The sequence below is a fragment of the Mytilus trossulus genome, chromosome 5 (genome assembly GCF_036588685.1).
Source record: "Mytilus trossulus isolate FHL-02 chromosome 5, PNRI_Mtr1.1.1.hap1, whole genome shotgun sequence".
NCBI lineage: Eukaryota > Metazoa > Mollusca > Bivalvia > Mytilida > Mytilidae > Mytilus > Mytilus trossulus.
In genome coordinates this window covers 86,042,022-86,061,942 of record NC_086377.1, presented here as the reverse complement: position 1 = coordinate 86,061,942, position 19,921 = coordinate 86,042,022, and the positions used below count along the sequence as shown (strand labels likewise).

The 19,921-nt window shown below is 33.9% G+C and overlaps 1 protein-coding gene across 1 annotated transcript; it reads left to right on the top strand.

Annotated features, from left to right (window-relative positions):
• The first annotated feature begins 4,944 nt into the window (after positions 1-4,944).
• Positions 4,945-16,766, top strand: LOC134718409 (uncharacterized). Its single transcript, XM_063580910.1, has 6 exons — positions 4,945-5,233; positions 10,143-10,520; positions 11,391-12,062; positions 14,902-14,949; positions 15,278-15,391; positions 16,639-16,766. Exons 1-6 carry the CDS (start codon positions 4,945-4,947, stop codon positions 16,764-16,766), a joined length of 1,629 nt encoding a protein of 542 aa, XP_063436980.1.
• The last annotated feature ends 3,155 nt before the right edge of the window (positions 16,767-19,921 follow it).

Sequence of the window (19,921 nt, the reverse complement as noted above, 5' to 3'; positions counted from 1 at the left end):
TAAATTTAAGTTCTTAGACCACATTCATTCTGTGTCAGAAACCTATGTTGTTTCAACTATTTTATGTAGTTTGAAACGCTCTTTCTCCACTTTGTCATTTCCTATGCATTTCATTTCATTTGAACAATAGTGATTAAAACTATTGCTTGCTTCACATGTCTACTTACATTTGCAACATCTGCTTTCATATTTCCATCCTGACCCAAACGTCTTAACACATGTAAAACCTTTTCTTCTGCATGTAACTTTTGAGGCCAGACATATTCCTGAAGGAACTGAAAAGTACAGTACTCCAATACAATTAAGCATACGTTAAACAATAACGTCGTTATTTTGATTTACTCAGTCGAATGAAGGGGACGATTTTGGTCGCAATGATTATATCTGTTGTACATCACCTATGAGTTGTATAGCCTTAGATTCCGTTTCAACACTCGTTAATCCATCGTCCACATAAAAACTACGTTGAACAAAGTCGGATATCTCTCAAAACTGTCCCGTGTGTGTTTTTGTTAAATAATCAAAACCATAGTTGGCACAGACCGTTGATGACGCAGCTCCAAATAGATCTTTCGATACTCTAACGGTTTGTCACTCGATTTTCAAGTCATCGTTCTCCCACCATAAGAATCTCGGGAAGTCTCGGTCAGATTCAAACACAGAGAATTGATGAAACATTTTTTCAACGTCGCACTGAATTGCAATAGGGTGTGTTCTAAACCGTTAAAGGACTTCAGAAGCCGATGTGTAAGGTCTGGACCTGTGACTAAATATTTATTAACAGATTGGCCACGGATTGATTTATATATTAATAAATTCACCACCAAAACATCATGCAAAAACAATTGACTACAAGTGTCACCACCTCAGATGCATTGACAAGTAAGCATTTTAAATAAACTAATCACTTTTGTTTATATTTCAAAAGATTTTGATAAATAATTCAAATGTGTCATGATAGCATCTGTGTTGTGACAGCAGGAGCAAATGTAAATCAAAAATATAAATCAATTGCTTTCAAAAAGCAATTGTAAACGGTCTTTCCCCCTTTGAAACATAGATTGATGGGGAAAAGGGGGGGGGGGGGTGTTTGTTTCTGTAAGGGGTCTAGTATTGTATTACCGGAGAAGTTTCATGTTTAGTTTGTAAAGATTTTATTTTATTTTAGGTCCAGCGCGCGCCAGATTGAGGAGACACCACGTGACGCGGGTTTATATTAAGAAAAACTTAGTCTTTTTATTTCTTTTTAGGTGGGGACGTTAAACAGACAACATCTTTAGAGATGGAATGTACACAATGTAATTTTTTTTGTCATTGTAGGAAATTGACATTTTGATCACAGTTCACCAGCAGTGTATGATTTGGATTTAATTGATCCGGTGTAACTTTAAAACACATTTAAGGATTATTTTCTTAAAATGTACATTTTTCAGCACCAGTTTGTAACAGATAAGTTTTTCAATCCAGGAGCGGACATTTTTATTGTAGGATTTCACTGAGATTTACGGACCTAGCAAGCGATTTTTACGGCATTGCCATTTCTTTTCTCTTAGGAAAAGTCTTGAGGAGAGATATCGGCGGCACGACGTTGTTTTATGAACCTTAATAACATGTATGCCCTGCTGACTGTAAATTTTGGGATCGATTGGACTTGTAGTTTCAGAGTTTAAGTGATAACAAGGAGGTGGATTTTTTTTCAGAAGAGATGTAAGATCAATATTAAAGTTCAATTCTTCTTGAATAATTGATAGGTCTTTCCTTCCATTTTCTTTTAATTATACTGTCATAAATAAATATATCATATATATTGATTGATTTATTTATTGATTATTTGGTTGGTTGGTTGGTTGATTGGTTTATTAATTAAAGACTTGATATAGGGTCTCTTGAAACAAGCGAAAAAAAAGAGACCTTGGATTCCGTATTAAACACATGAAACGGAAACATGCATTAATTAATGGAATGGATTGATTGATTGATTGATTGGTTGGTTGGTTAAACACATTGTTTGGTTTAACACGTAGGATAGGGTTAATTTAAACAAGCGAAAAAGATAAGACATTAGATTCCGTTTTAAACACATATAACGGAAACATGCATTGATTGATTGATTGATTGGTTGGTTGGTTGAATATGATGGTTAAACACGTTGGATAGCCTCAATTAAAGCAAGCGAAAATAAAAGAGACCTTGGATACCGTATGAAACACATGAAACGGAAACATGCATTGATTGATTGATTGATTGGTTGGTTGGTTTAACACGTTGGTTAAACATGTTGGTTAAACACATTGATTAGTTAAACACGTTGGAAAGGGTAAATTAAAACAAGCGAAAAAAAAGAGACCTCTGTTACTTCTTCTGCGAGGGGAACGGAATATGGAGGTAGGAGAACTTTTCCTCTGTAATTCACCCAAACTTCTTTGTTTTCTTTAAAATCAATACTGCTAGGGTTAAATAATGACTTCATTTCCCATTTAGATAAATCAAATTTTATTATTTTTGGATTATAACCCTAAAATGAAAATAATACAGAGAAAACATTCCCCGACCTCCATTCCGCGTGACTAACAATAAGCCACTAAGGATTAGATTCCCATGGAATGAATGTCAGAAAACTTTGAAAACTTACGAAATTTTAACGAAAAAAACTAAGGTAATCCAGAAAAAAAACGTAATGCATACCTAAACTACTCCTTCTTCAACTTCGGACACGAGTTCACGTGGTGGCCATTCTCCTTACAGAAAAAAACAAGCAGCCCTATTTCTCCTTTGGAATGTAGGGCGAAAACCTGGGTTTCACATCATACTTGAATCACCGAAAGGTGGAACAGTGGGACCATTTACCGGGAAACCATTACCATAACCTACAGGGAACGGATTATAAGGGAACGCTGGACAAGGATATGGAAAAGCTGACGGACCTGACACACTTTGAATAGGCATTTGGTTACAACCCTTGCTATCAACCTTCTCATCAGTTTTCTCATTTGTCCTAGCATTCTTTGCCATTCAGCAATAGTAGTTGAAATTTTTTTATCTTCTGAAGACCAAAGCAATTTTAAACACAAATTAGAAATGTCATCATGATTTTCAAATTGTCTACAAGCCTGCAAGGCCTTACTTAAGAAATCAGCCTCTGGATGACTTGCTTTATTAGCACACTCAACCAAAAACTCTAAAGCAGCTATAAGAACGCTTGATGGCGTCAACTTTGGCCTCCCGGCCAAAGCTCTAACACTTTTTAATGCTTCTATAACTTTATCCGAAATTTGAAGATTTTTTAAATTGTCAAAACTGTTTTCCATTTTACGAAGTCTTCCCTCAAGATCAGAACTAGTTTTTGTGGATGTAGAAATACTAACCGGGGTATTTGGAACTTGTGGCCCCTGGTCACCAGCCATTGGTGTAACAGGTCTAGTAGTAGATGCAGCAGATGTCGATACACCTGAAAGATCCATATCAAATTTTACATTCTACTAACTAAGATAACTAATATACCAATATTAAACACCAAAAACTAATAATCTTACAATTATTACCTAAAAATATTTATTTCGGCTAAATGTACTTACTCCATGACATATAAGAGATTATTTTTGTGAACATGACATTTTCCAGTTTTCAATTCAAGCAACACTGATGAGAATTTACTATTCAAAATATTATCTGGCAACTTATAAAAAAAATATACTGGCAGGAGTTGTCTCATTGGCAATTACACCAAATCTTTTAAACTTCTGTTTTTTTGTCCAATCGATTGAAGGTTTTGTTACATGCAGATCTACCCTACATTCCTTTATATTTATATAGTTATTGACATATTGACATTTATATATATAAATTTTTTCATAAAATTTTGTCAAAGCACTTTCTTTGACCCTTTAACAAAAATATAAAAATTTTGAACCAACCGTTATGTCAGAAAAAATACACTGGTTATATAGCAATTTGACAAACACCAATTTTGATCATTGAGAAGCTTAATATTCCATTTACAACACAACGTAATTAAAAGGTTTAGATGACTTAACAGAGTTATCTCCTGTAGTGTAAGTTACCACCATAAATACAAAAAATATGAATTAAAGTTCTTTAGAGCTTTTTACCAAATATTATATAACATAAAATATATGAGATAACATACATTCAAGCATTTCATGATAGACACATATGTTAATGATGATTTGTATTGTTTCTTTGTTGTCATTATTTATGTGTTTAAATATAACCTTATTTTTTTGTCTATGTTCCAAAATTTTCTTAAGCTGCCCCCAGACCCCCGCCGTAATAAGGACTCGCTTCGCGAGTTCATTCAACCCCTCCCCCCTCTCCTGGAAAATCCTGGCTACGGGCATGATTAACACATGATGAAAGTTACCCTTTGCAAGAGCAATTGTTTTCCCTCTGCAATAGCTTGTGAAAGGTGTACTTGCAGAATATCTTTTCACCTCTGACTGATTTCATTTTCAATAGTTGTGAATGTGTTTTGGGACATAGTAGGATAATTTAATGTTGCTAATACTTTATTCAAATGCCCTTATCCATTTCCGCTGGTCAGTACTCCCCACACAGCACGGATATTAACCTCAAATTGTCTCCTGACGTTTGTTTCAAGCCTTGGACTTGTGTCATAGACATTCCATAATTACGCAGGTAATTGATTTTGTTGTCATATTTTACCCCAAATATATGTACTAAAGAGCTTCACACATTATAATTCACAGCCATAAAGACTGGTTGCCCAAATCTGTTCTGAGAATCTTTTATTTGTATTGATATGAATTTGTACATGTATAACTTTTCAATTCTTTTTATATTATACATTATAAAATATTAAATGGTATCATAATGATATTGGGAATCAAGCAGTACAAGATACCAGTGAGAAACTTATTAATTACTATTATTAATTGCTTATGGTGTATAGTTATTTTTTTCCAGATGTTAGCATCCAAATGGAATGAATTGTATGAAAGAGTGGTGAAAGAGAAATTGGATAGAAGGATTGCAGCATGGAACAGAATGGATTCAGAGAATGTTGTAAAAGGATTTTCCACTCTGTCTGAGGAGAAATTAACAAACACAAACACAGCTGGGGTTTATAAGCTCAAACTAGGTAGAAGCTACACTTGTGAAAATTTGGATGAGGATGGCGACAACATAATTATGTTAAATTTTGGAATACAGAAGAGATTGAGGACTCAGTTAGTGAAGCAGGCTGTCCTGGAGAGTAACTGCTTTAGTATGTATTTAATTCAATCGTCAGTCACTAAATATGCATAATATTTATGTACATATCAAATGATCTTTTATCTGTATTAAATCATATTCAGAATTATTTTGCATAAATTGCATCGATGAAAGTATGATGAGCTTTTGATTATTGTTTTTCAGCTGTCAGCATCTATTTGTTTTTAAACTCAATTAAAGTGTTTCTTAAAACCCCTGGTTTTATGCAACACACCATTGAAGAAAAAACAATAAAGTATCCTACAAATGATTACATAAAACTTGTCAACAAACTTAAGCAGATAAATGTCAGAAAAATTCATTGCCAGTCCAGGCAAAATGTCACAGAAGAGGCTGCTTTTCTCTGCAAAAGTATCTATAAAAATGACCGCCAGAAACTAATAGAATTTCTAGACAAAGACATCATCAAAAGGTCAATTACTTTTTTCTTTCCTTTGACCAGTAGCACAAAGGAAACTGAAAGTGGCCCATCTATTCCAGGAGCTGGGACTTTGCTGATATTCGAAGGAAGCCTTTCAATATCAATACTATGTATGATTTATTTTATTGTTTCACTCACAAATAGTGTTTCATTGTTAAAAGATTTATTGATTGATTGTTGGTTGCTTTACTCCGCATTAGCACAAAAAGGCTATATCGCGGCAAGAGCTAATTCGAATATTTTTTACAATTTAAAGCATATTTTTAAAAGAAGACAAAAGGTCCTTCAATATACTAAAATTCTTGACTAAAGCAAATTGAGTATATACAAATAAAAATCAACAGTAAAATAACGTGATAAAAATTAAAATCGATTTAAATATAATAATATTCTTATATCCTATAATAAATTCCAATTTCTTTTAAAAAAGCAACAATATTTGTAAATGAAACACTATTGAATAAATCATACATATTATTGACATTGAAATGCTTCTTACGAATATCAGCAAAGTCAATACAATTAATTAAAACATGTTTAATAGTACTAGAACACACCCGTGATATCGCGGGTCCGTGACTGAATTAAAAAGTATATATAATATAACTATGCGCAAGCCTTATTTTAGTATTTTAACTGATTAAAATACCTCAATGGGTAACAATTTGACAATTTAGTAGTGTCAACCCTGTGATTATGACCCGTGTATAAAGCATATTAATCCTCAATACACCGTTTGCACGGCATGCACGTCAAATGATTTTATTTTAGCTGTTGTTTCAATGGTAGAATTACCACAAAATAAGCAGTCTTCTTGAAAGCTGAACTGTTTCTCTGACCGAAGTGTAGGTGGTGTAGCTAGCGGTGCTGGTGATGTAGATTTTCTTTTTAATCCTTTGATGACGAGTGGATTTACGTAAGAACGGCGGCAGTGTAAATGCACAAGCTGACCTGACCTGGCAACAATAGTGTCTCCTCTTTCTATACTTGCATTATTGATTCCAATACTGCCCTTTTCTCGTAGTTCAACAGTCTTGCTTCCATTTTGTATATCATCATTACATATTATGCAAGTATCCATGTTTTCATTATTTCAGCAACCTACAAAATATAACGAAACTCATAAATATATGTTTTTTGATTGTTACAAATTATGCAGATTTATGTAAATACTACTGATATACAATCAAAATTGTGGTGTTTTTTTTTTTAAATAATTATTTTTCTAAATACTAAATTGTTAGTTCCATCTTACTGTAATTTACTAATAATAAAACATGATTCAAAGTCAGTTTATGCGCATGTGTCAAACATATTTTTTGTGCTGGTTAGTACACATCTTTGTTTACAAAGCGTAATAGGGACGTCATATTAGAATGCTAAATAGTGTCTCTCTCACCCGTCAATTTAAATGTGATTTTACTGAAATAGCCTTGATGAACTCTGGACGATATATGTCTTAACGGATTGGAGATAATATCGTTATAATGTTACTGTTTCCTGCAACACATTTAGCTACTGCCATAACTTGATTTTCATATGCTGAACCTTCTATAGATAAATATTTCATTATTTTGCATTTCCTGGAGAGTATGCTGAATGACTGTTGACATCTTTTCCCACACTTCCTCTGACGATATATCTGCATGTACATGTTTAACACCTGTTAAAAAATAATGAAAAACGTGTCAATTACAGCTTATTATTAAAATATAAAAACGCATAACATTTTAAAGCACAAAAGTTGAACAACATCATCCAGTCACAGGACAGAAATCACTGTTAGACCAATACACAACATTATACTCGGACAGAATTCTTTCTTTTTTTTTTAACTTTATAATTACTAAGTAATTGTGAATATACAGGGTACTGCTAGAACAATGCCTTATTGTAAGATAAAGTAGTTGCAGTTTGTAAAAATATCCATGAACACGGATTATTGAAAATAAATCAAACATTAATCTAAAAAAACAAAGAAGATATGTCTTGGCCGCAATAATAAAAGACATACTATGTTTACAAGTACATGTACTTATATTAATTTCATTAAATATATATTAAAAAAAAACTTTAAAAGTTGTTTGTAATAGTTCTCATGATTTAAGAAAACAAACATTATTCCTTTAAATACTGCAAGAATTGACGTTTAGGGACATACCATTGGTAAGAAAAACACACAAACTTTAAAAAAAAAATGTATGGGGCGACAACCAGATCTCCCCAAAAATGACCGTCAGGAAGATTTTTGTAAAAGTTTACTTCGACGGACGCCAAGTGATGATAAAAGCTTACTTGGCCCTTTAGGTCAACTGAGCTAAAAAAAGAGGGACAGTCAAACTCATAAATCTAAAACAAACTGACAACGCCATGGCTAAAAATGAAAAAGTGTATTGATCAGGGTAAAATATTTGTCATAAAGGGCCAACCCGTGATAAAATCACGATATATTTCATCCCCAAGGAATTATTTCTTAATTGAAAACTGATTATTTAGAAGCAGTTTGACAACGGAATAACCATCTTGACACTGATTTATGGTCGAGTTTATTTTCCATGTTTTCAGAACATCAAACTATTCATAATTTATGACAGAATTCTTTAAAACAAAAGAATAGACAGAAAACTTAATTCAGGCAATAAATCATTAATGAAAATGACAGTTCATATTGTGATGCATTTATAAAATCCTCATTCACCGAAACGCGAAATTAGAAATGGAATAGATAACGGTATAGTATACTATTTAAATGAATTGTGAGAAGACCCCCCCCCCCCCCAAAAAAAAAGAAGAAAAATCTTAATGCATTTATTACAAATCGGTTTCTTGGGAAGAATTTCGCGGTTTTTTATAATTTGCATTTATTCTATACAAAAAGGTGTCTAATCTAAATCAAATGATTGAACACGCACTCTTTAAAATCCGGGGAAGTATATCTCTACATCGGATCCCTTGCCTTATCAACTTTGATTCTTTTTAATACATTTGTCATTTTGGGACAACTTATTGTTGAAGGTAAAACGATATTTGCTTACATACTATTTATTTGCACTTTGATGGATAGTTGAGTTTGAATTTGTGTGTCCCGGTTAACAAAGTGTTTTCAGAATGAATTGATCGGCTTTAATACTAAGATCGGGTATACACCTCGTTTTCAATCTTACTTCTGCATGTTTGTATTTAAAAAAGTAGACCTATATTCTGCATATTTTCAAGTTCGTCATTTCTGCATGTTGTTAATCTGAGGATTTGCACACAATACAGTCTACATCATAAACCCATTTTATTAGTCATATTTACACACATGCTCAAGACGTATCTCTGCAAAAACATATTTTATTTTACAAAATTTCCAATCTTGATCACTTTCCCTTTTCTTTAACTAAATGACTAAGAATGATGTAATGTTTGCTGAATGAAGTTTCAGTAACATAAGAAAATTTTTGTTTGTACCATGCATTATTTGTTAAAAATCCTCATTTAAGGATTTTCGTTGATTGATTGATTGTTGGTTGATTAACGTCCAGTGGCAAATATGTCATGCATGTGCAGGACGAGAACAAGTAAATAAAAAATACAATAGGAAGTTGAGTCCACAACAGAGGCTATCCGGGATGATGGTCTTGGAAATTTGGAGTGCCACTAGAAAATGAGGGAATACTGGAAAGGGACAGAAATTTAGCCGTGTGCAACAGTGGTTTTTTAACGGACATAGATGGTGGCACTCTCTTTACACGAGGAATCGGATTTAACGTTCCCATTCTGACCGGACGTGACTGCGAGCTTAATAAATCCTGCACAGCCAAACGGACGCTCCTCTTCGGCAAATGTTTTAATGCCGGTCGGGAGAAGACCAAGCGACCATATTTCGGTTCCCCAGTCACCTTTGAGGTAACACGGATGTAAACAATAAGCATAATGCATACTATGAATCTTTCACCATTTTAGTTCTTATACATCCGTGGCTTTAAGGTGTTCTGCCTTTAGTGTCCCTTATCTAGGTTAATCCCTTCAAGTGTTCTGACGAAGGGCACGAGGGAACAAACTGTCACTCTGAATCTTCTAAATGTGTAAACTATGGTGAATCCCATTTTTCATCGTCTAGGGACTGCCCTGTTTACCTTAAAGAAAAAAATATTATTAAAATTAAAACAGAAAGAAACATTAGTTACCCAGAAGCTAAACAGATAGCTTCTGTTTCGAATGATCTCCTTGTTTCAAACAGACCATCGTACGCCAGCAAAGTTGTCCGCTCATTCAGTCACGAGAATACACAAACTCGCATGACTTGGCCAATTGATGCGGACAATTTTAAAATGCTGCCTGTTGAAACAGAACCTACCGATAGAATATTAATTCCAAGAAAACCAATATCTTCCAAAACCAGTACTCAGTCAACTCAATCTTCCCTACAGAGCTCACTATCATCACCAAAAAAAAATGAGAAAAAAAAAATCAAATAAAAAAGAAACAGTAGAAATACACAATTGGAGCGGTGAATCTGTCTGGGATCTTCCCAGTGACATAGATGATTCTTCCACCTGCAAAAGTCTTCCTTCATCTGCATCCAAGAAGGTATCTTCTTCGTCCAGTACACAGTCTACCAGAGCCCCATCTCCTCTTCGTTCTCAAGAAAAGAAGGATGTCCAAAAGAAGCCAGGAAATACATCCTCTCAGAAGTCTTCTGATTCGAGGTCGCGGGGTAGGGGTCGAGGCGGAGTAACACCAGCTGCGCGTAGTCCTGGAGATCGACGACTCTCCTCGCACAACAGATTTTCAACACTTATCGACGAAACTGAAATGGAAACCGAAAGTGTTCCGCCACCCGAAAGATCACGATCTCAGGGTGAGCGAAATAAGAATGCTGGCAAACTCCACAGCATCCGCCCTTCTTTTATTAAATAATGACAAATATAATCCAATGGAATTGCCGAGGTCTTAAAATAAATCTTCTCGAGTTAACACTTCTAGTTCAGTCTTTTTTACCTATTGCATTTTTTCTTCAAGAAACTCATCTAAAAGAAAGTGACAACGTATCTTTAAAAGGATACAACATGTATAGCACATTTTCAAAGGTAGATGAACGTGCTGCAGGCGGATCATCCATTTATGTGAAGGACAACGTCATTTAAAGCACAGTCCACCTCACCACGGATCTGCAAGCAGTTGCAATTCGTTGATCATTAAACAAAACAATTACATTATGTTCGATATATATTCCACCTAATTCAATTATCGATAAAGCAAAACTCAAAAACCTCACTGATCAATTACCCTCACCATTTATACTTATGGGCGACTTCAATGCCCACAATCCATTATGGGGTAGCAAGACTCATAATGCCAAAGGTAAGATCATTGAGGACTTTGTCTCTCAAGAAGGATTATGCATTTTTAATGATGGATCTAATACGTATCTTCATCCTGGAAACGGGTCTTATTCTTCTATTGATATCACTATATGCGATCCCTCTCTGCTTCTGGATTATTCATGGCGTGTTCATGATGATCTATGTGGAAGTGATCATTTTCCAATAGTACTTGAACATCTTTTTTATTCTGCCCAACAGAGAGTACCACGTTGGAAACTTGACAAGGCGGACTGGTCCTTGTTTGAGAATCTCTGTCGAGCGGAACTTCGGTCAAAGATGTTTGAGACTGTGCAAGATCCAATTTTAACTTTTGAAAATTATAATAAAACTATTTTCTCTTGAAGAACTTAAAACATCTCTGTCAAAAGCCCATGATACAGCTTGTGGGCCTGATAATATTCACTACCAACTCTTAAAACACTTTCCAGATTCCTCGCTAGAAGCTCTCTTGCAGCTCATGAATAACATCTGGGAATCTGGTGATTTACCATCAATCTGGAAGCTTGCAACCGTCGTGCCTATTCCAAAACCAAGTAAAGATCATACGGATCCTATTAATTATCGACCAATTGCTCTTACCAGTTGTGTCTGTAAAACACTCGAACGGATGGTCAATGATCGCCTTGTTTGGTTCCTGGAATCCAATGGGCTATTAGCCAATATCCAGTGTGGATTCCGACAGGGCCGCAGTACTCTTGATCATCTTGTTCGATTCGAATCATTTGTCCGTAATGGTTTTGCGAAAAATGAACATGTGGTGTCGGTCTTTTTCGACCTTGAGAAGGCCTATGATACTGCATGGAAAAATGGTATTTTAAAAGATTTATTTGATATGGGGTTGAAAGGCAATATGCCTAATTTTATTTCTAATTTTCTCTCTAACAGACAATTTAATGTTAGAGTTAATTCGACCATGTCTGATCTGTATGATCAAGAGATGGGTGTCCCTCAGGGCAGTATTTTATCTGTTACATTATTTAGTCTTACAATCAACAGCCTTGTTGAAGTTTTAAAAAGTAATATTGAAGGTTCATTGTACGTTGATGATTTTTTAATATGTTGCAGAGGCAAAAATATGAATAACATAGAAAGACAATTACAACCATGTCTTGGAAGAATTGAAAAATGGGCCTCTGAAAATGGTTTCAAATTTTCCACCTCAAAAACGGTCGGGATGCATTTTTGTAACAAAAGAAAATTGCATCTTGACCCAGAACTAACTTTGTACGGCAACCCAATTAAAATGGTTAATGAAACCAAATTTCTTGGTTTACTTTTCGATAAAAAGTTAACCTTTCTACCCCATATCAAAATGTTAAAAGCGGGATGTTTAAAAGCTTTAGATATTTTAAAAGTTGTCGGCAGCACTGACTGGGGTGCTGATCGCATCATTTTACTCAATTTATATAGATCTCTAGTTAGATCTAAAATAGATTATGGCTCTATAGTGTATGGCTCTGCAAGGAAGTCCTACATACAGATTCTCGATGCTGTGCATCACCAATGTTTGCGTCTCTGTCTTGGCGCATTTAAAACCTCACCAGTTGAGAGTCTGTATGTAGAGGCTGATGAGCACTCACTCTCTGACAGACGTTTGAAGCTTGGACTTCAATATGCTGTCAAACTAAAAGCCCATTCAGATAATCCTGCCTACAGCTGTGTTTTTAATCCGATTTATGAAGATATTTTTGCAAAACATGAAAATAAAATTCCTCCGTTAGGTATACGTTTAAAACCACATTTGGCTTCTTTTGATTTAAAATCTGTTGCTCAAGTAAAAACTTGCAAATGTCCTCCATGGGAACTTACCAAACCAAAAATGATATTTGATCTCCGTGAACACAATAAAAATAAAACAAATTCTCTTTTAATTCAGCAACACTATGCTGAAATTAAAGCCGATTATCTAGATTTTTCAACTGTCTATACTGATGGATCAAAAGATGGTGATAGGGTTGCATCTGCTGCTGTCTTCAGGGACAGAGCTGCAACCCTCCGTTTTCCATCTGATGCATCCATCTTTACTGCTGAAACAGAAGCAATAATTTTGGCTTTGAAATTTATTGCTTCTTCAGATAAATCCAAATTTATTATATGTTCGGATTCACTTTCATGCTTACAAGCTATACGAAATACTAAAATTAAAAACCCAACAATCCTGAAAATTTTATATGTAATGAGGAATTTTAAAAATTCTTCCGAAAGAAATAATATTTCTATGGGTTCCGAGTCATGTTGGAATCCTTGAAAACACAGCTGTAGACCTTGAGGCAAAGAATGCCCTGGTGATCCTGTATCTAACTGTGATATACCATATACTGATTTTAAATCTAATATTAGAGAATATGTTTTTATTATATTGAAAAATAAATGGAGTAAAAAAGATGATAATAAATTGCATGAAATTAAACCGAATTTAGGCAAACCTTTTAAAAATATTATGTGCAGAAAAGTTCAGTGTGTTATTACTAGATGTCGTATTGGTCATACTAGAGTAACACACGAGTATCTTTTAAAAAATGAAGATGAACCACAATGTGTTCCTTGCAACTGCAAGTATACTATTAAACATGTTTTAATTAATTGTATTGACTTTGCTGATATTCGTAAGAAGCATTTCAATGTCAATAATATGTATGATTTATTTAATAATGTTCCATTTACAAATATTGTTGCTTTTTTAAAAGAAATTGGAATTTATCATAGAATATAAAAATGTTATATTTTAATCGATTTTAATTTTTATCACGTTATTTTACTGTTGATTTTTATTTGTATATACTCAATTTGCTTTAGTCAAGAATTTTAGTATATTGAAGGACTTTTTGTCTTATTTTAAAAATATGCTTTAAATTATAAAAATATTCCAATTAGCTCTCGCCGCGATATAGCCTTTTTGTGCTAATGCGGCGTAAAGCAACCAACAATCAATCTAGGTTAATCCAAAACAGCGCTTCATTTCATTTAATCTTCAGAATTTTTTAGACCGCAAAGAGGTTAAACAGAAGAATGCGCTTATGTATACATTATTGTTTTTTAGAAAAAATCGGATTATTTGGTACAACTACCCGTCGCAGATATTTCATACATGTATATTCAAAATGAAAACCTTACACCTTATATGATCCTTTTGAGATTGACGTACCTAGTCAGTGCAATAACGATTGTAACATACCCATGCGGTGTTATGCAATAAAATTTGTTTAGGGGAATGCTTTAAATAGCGATGAATATAAAGTAATGGTTTAAATTAACTGGTGTAAAATTAATTATATAAGAATGCGGCCTTAATAGAATTATGATGGTCGATGCTTTTAAAATATTCCTAATAAAATGTACGAGAATGTACTCGTGTAATGCACGGAGATTATTCATACTGTATTGCTACACAGGTTTATCTAGCAAAATCTCGTACGAATATAGCCTTTGTATAATGCAAATGCATAGCTTTCCTATTTATATCATATAAACCAATAAGGAGATGTGGTATGATATCCAATGAGTCAACTACCCGCCACTGGTTACATGAAGTCGATGTAAGCAATAACTATTAACAACCAAACTCTTTTCAACAATAAAAGGGACAAAAACATAATGTGGTGGCCACAGAAACCCTGATTTGAAAAATGCAAAAAAAATGTACAAGTTCAACATTGACATGAATAGCAAGGCTTTTCAATGATTTCAAGTGGTGTAGATGGATAGAGATCCAGATTTCGTTCTTACAAGAGGCTGCTTGTCTGTCTGCGGGAGGTGTCCCTATAGATGAGAGAAAAACCGTGTGACATACCATTTCTACAAATATCATGTACCATTGGAACACTGTGATTATTTTTGCACCTTGTGTATGTTTAGGTGTAGGAATGAGTATGACCTTATTAGCCATACCCGTGGGTATGGGAAGTATGTTGGGGAGATCAAAACCCTACAAGAAAATGGACAAATTTATAATGAAAGAAACTACTTGAAGAAGGCGTCAATATCGTACTCATTTGAAGATGGACGTAATATCGTGAAGCAGACACACTCAGAATCATAAAAGCATTGGGTTTCTAGGTCAGGCATCCGTATAAAGTCGTTCCCTAAGCCTATAAAGCCAACCGTACATATCTACACAGCTACTCCTATTCCGATAGCTTCAAAACCTTTAGCTCCGTTTGAGACATCCACAATTAGTTCTTCAGCAGCATCTATAGACAGTTATAGTAGATTGTTACAATTGTTGGTGTAGAGAGGGACCCTGCCACAGGACTAAAGGTTGTACGAAAGATGGAGGATGAGATGACAAAAAAACACAGGGAAACGGACAAAGAAGAGAGTTCGAGAGTCATGCCAGAAGTGAAAGGTAAAATAAATTTAACCTGTTTTTAAATATTAAAATAAAACATATTGCCGTTATTGGGTGTAATAAATTATATAGGCAAAAATTGTCTTAATACAGAAGAAAAATATCGGGTCATTCAAATTTATAACATCAGAAAATTGGGCCGATAAATGATTATTTGCTTAAAGGAACAGCTTACAGGTTAAAAAATTAAACATTCATGTACGTTTACTTCTATAAATTGTTATTTGAATGGAGAGTTGTCACATTGACACTCATACCACATCTTCCTATATCTATAAACATTATTTGCCATGGATATATCATAATTTTCATCATTTAATTTCAACATATACATGTACATATATATATAGCTAATGAATAATAAACACAAACAGTACGAGGACATGCATAATAATAATTTCAAAACACAAAAATCATTCACATTTATTATGACTAACTAATATCACAATATTAACCAAATATATTTAATCTTATTATCTAAAATAAAAAAAATAAAAAATATGACGACTATAAAATACATGTACCCCTTTTATTTGCAAATTCACCTTATTGCCCTGTGAGCTCATTCAAATTGTATGTGTCAAAGCTTAATCCAGAAAACAACAGAATATGACAGAGACCTCGGTCCAGTTTTTTTTAATCTGAGCCTTGGAAGAATCTGTTTCCATAAATTCCGTTTGTTACAAACGACATAGATTTCATCCAGTAATCCCACATTTAATGAAATCCAAAATTAAAATCTTAAAATGAATATTTTGTCACCTTTTCTACAAGCTTGACAAAAAAAATATTCTAGACAGTTAAATTTTCTCATTACTAAGAACTCGGCAATCCTCGTGCCTTTAATGAGAAATGTCAACCGTCTCGATGGCATTAGATACATTTCACATTTAAGATGGAGAAAGACACCTACACCTTTGTGTATTGATTATTTTGTACCTGATTTTTGTGCCATTATCTTTGTAAACTTGCCCAGCTTATTTACCCCCACTATCTGCCTTTTGCACCATCTTTTGGTTTGTATTCTGTTGGATGTAAAATGGATCCTCAGGTTTGGATAAATTTAAAGAAGCTTTGATTTGCACAACTTGTAGGTCTTAACAGGACATCTTGACTGGTCATTCAAATAAGCCCAAGCCCTCTTGGGGTATTTCCCTTGTATTTTTCACATCCGTTCCTGTCCTGGTTTTTGCAGTTCTTTCAATCATTCGTATATATTTATTATTTTTGTGATCTTTACAAAGTTTTGCATCTCCCAACTTCATCTGATAGTGCTCTGTTACACCACGAAGCCCAAAGTAAACAGTATTACAATACCAAACTGTATGGAGTAATGCAATTGGATTTGATAAGCCCAGCTGTCCACTGCTAAAATATGCATCAATACACCCGCAAATACTTTTATCTTTTGCAAAAGCTTCCATATAAAGTTTAAATTGTTTTTATGATTTAAATGCATACTTCTTAAAAAGATAAATGACCTTACTATTATAAGAATTATACCCAAAACAAAATGAAATTAGTTTTCTTATAGTTACCATCTATGATTATGACAAATACATGATATTATCTATAATACTAAAATTACGAGGTCCAAATTGTCAGCCGTCATCACGTAAAAACGACGAATCAAAGATTTCAACTTTATATTGCCAATAATTAAGAAGATCCGGGGCAAGTCCGATACCGATACCAATAGTATATGCACCTGTTACCTATTACCTTATCTGACAGACACACCACCAAACGTTGTATTAATTATTAATATGCTATATACACGAGTCATAATCACGGGGTTAACACTACTTAATTGTCAAATTGTAACCTATTGTAGTATTTTAATCAGTAAGACTTTCTAAGATAACAAAAAGAATGCTAAAAATCTGGACTAAAATAAGGCGTTTAGGTACAGTTTTCAATTTGTTAGTGGGCATGACGTAAAACAACGAATCAAAGAATTCTAATATATCTATAACTAATACTAGGACAATGCTAATGATTCAAAAATACTCCATTCCAGGACCTTTTGTTTTCCAAATAATTAATATTATCAATAATTGATTCGACGGGTTAAAACAGAAAAATATTAAAGGAGAGAAAACTGTATCTTATAATCGGCATGACTTTATCAGATGACAATGCTACATGTTATACTAAAATAAGGCTTAATTGCGCATAGTTATATACTAGTACTTTAATTCAGTCACGGACCCGCGATATCACGGGTGTGTTCTAGTAATATATAAGAATACGTAAAAATTATACTCGAATATATTCTTTTTATATAATATTTTACAGACATATACTATGTATAATACATGGAATATTTGAAGCTGCAAATTTCCTCAAAGGAAAATTTGAAGCCGCAAATTTCCTCTAAGGCCAAAAAAAAAATATATGTCTGTTTCCTGCTTCCAAGGCTAAAAAATCAGGGTCGGTAGGTCGGGATTTTTTTTTTTTTTTTTTTTTTTTTGCCACTTCCTGTCAGATTTGCAGTCGGTTATATGTCATGTTTGGTTAGGGTCATGTACCCTAAAATGATTTAATCCCTTTAAAAAAGCTTTAATTGAATAATCCTCCCAAGTGCTGACATTTTTAAACTCGTTTATTGTGGCACATTTGTGCTGGGAGCAGCCATTCTTTGTTTGGGCATAGTAAAATACGGATCTGGATCGGACCGGAAACGATTTTTTTCAGGACCGGAACCGATTTTTTTCCGGATTTGAATAAAAAGATCTAAGGGTCGGGGGGTTTGAGTCAGGGTCGGTGGGAAACAGGAAACAGACATATATTTTTTTTGGCCTAAGGAAAAAGAATTTCCTCGTAGGAAATATTTATGGAGCAAATTCCCGCGGAAAAACAATATCCCTTGAGGAAAAACATCTTTTTCCTTAGGGATATTTGATTTCCCTTGAGGAAATTGTTGACTTAACTTCAAAAATTAAGGTGACAACTTTTGCACTCAGAGGAATTGCAAACTTGTCCCGGAGACTATATACGTCATTCTTGAAGTAATGAATTGTAATTTATTGTGGGGTTTTTTTCCGATGAAGAAACTGATATAACTTTTGAAACAATTCTAATGTTCACGACAGGATCAAAATTAATACCACCGTTGGAGTTTGAGCATAGCCCATTAGTCACCTTCTTGAAGGAGGGATTTCCGATGGCAACAACATGTACCAACTGTTTTGTTATGTCAACACTATGTACCAGTTACGAATCATTTGTGCAAAACATGAAGTTTGGTGTTTTAAATACACACGGCTTCATGTTGGATGGAATTTAAAAGTTATAATTGTATGTGTGCATGACTTAAGACTTGATATGTATGTTTTCATTGGTTCTGTTCTGTTTCTTTCGGTTTTAACAGTTTTTCACAGTGCTAAATTCAACAGCATGTTATTTGGTTAATGGAAATCATTTAATTTAAGTTTTGATCTTTACATGTTTGTCTGAGCATCAACATTATTTTTAGCTTTTGGATCTTTTTCTGTAAAACTGTTGTTAAAAGCCCTTTTGACTATTATGTTCATAGAGAAAATGATTTGATATTTCGAAATTGGTAAAAACTTGTACTTATTTTGCACTTGACCTTGACAATGTACCTTTTTTCGTTTTATTGTCAGCAATCTAACTCAACAACTCTTATATATCGTATGGGATCATGATTCACACAAAATTTAAATTTGTGCACACAAGTATCAACAAGTTTGGGCACAATTTTACAAAAGTTGTGCACACAAGTATCAACAAGTTTGGTCACAATTTTACAAAAGTTGTGCACACAAGTTAACAAAAGTTATGCGCACAAGATTTTTAGTAGTGTACCAAAAAAGTATTTGAATTTCAATCAATTTAGAAGCAAAACCACAAAACTACAATCATATCTCTCAGACAAGAAATATTGGCAAAATCTTAACAAATCTGGACAGAAGCATTCTTTTCTTGGCCATTTTTCTCTTAAAAATTGGCTTTCACTTAGCTCCAATGAAAGGCTTCAACACCAGCTTGTCGACTGTAAATCCTTGTTCAACTGTTCACTACAACTTGTTAACTCTTCATAAATCCATAGCACCTAATTTTGAAAATGCACACCAGCTTTACGAACAAGGGACAGAAAACATATTAAAGATAACATCACCAAACAGCAATACCACTACCAAGGAAATGAAAGAAATAAAATGTATCGTCAACATCATCCAACCCATAGTAGAGAAACGTTAAGATATGACATTTCCAAGACCCATTTCAGATTCCATCATGCTTTCCCCACCAGTAACACCAAAGTAATTGCAATCAACAAAAATTAAAGTTATGCAAGAAAGCAGGAAAAAAATCAATGATTCTTTCACCGACGGAGGAAATGACGTTAACAATTTTCTTTCCTCCTCAATTTCCTTCCGTTAGCATGGCAGGATTCGCCTCGGCAATTATTTGGAAACCAAAGGTTCACAACTCGGGGTCCACTTCATATATATACAAAATGATTTGGACGTACCAGTCAGAATATGTCACATTTTCCGG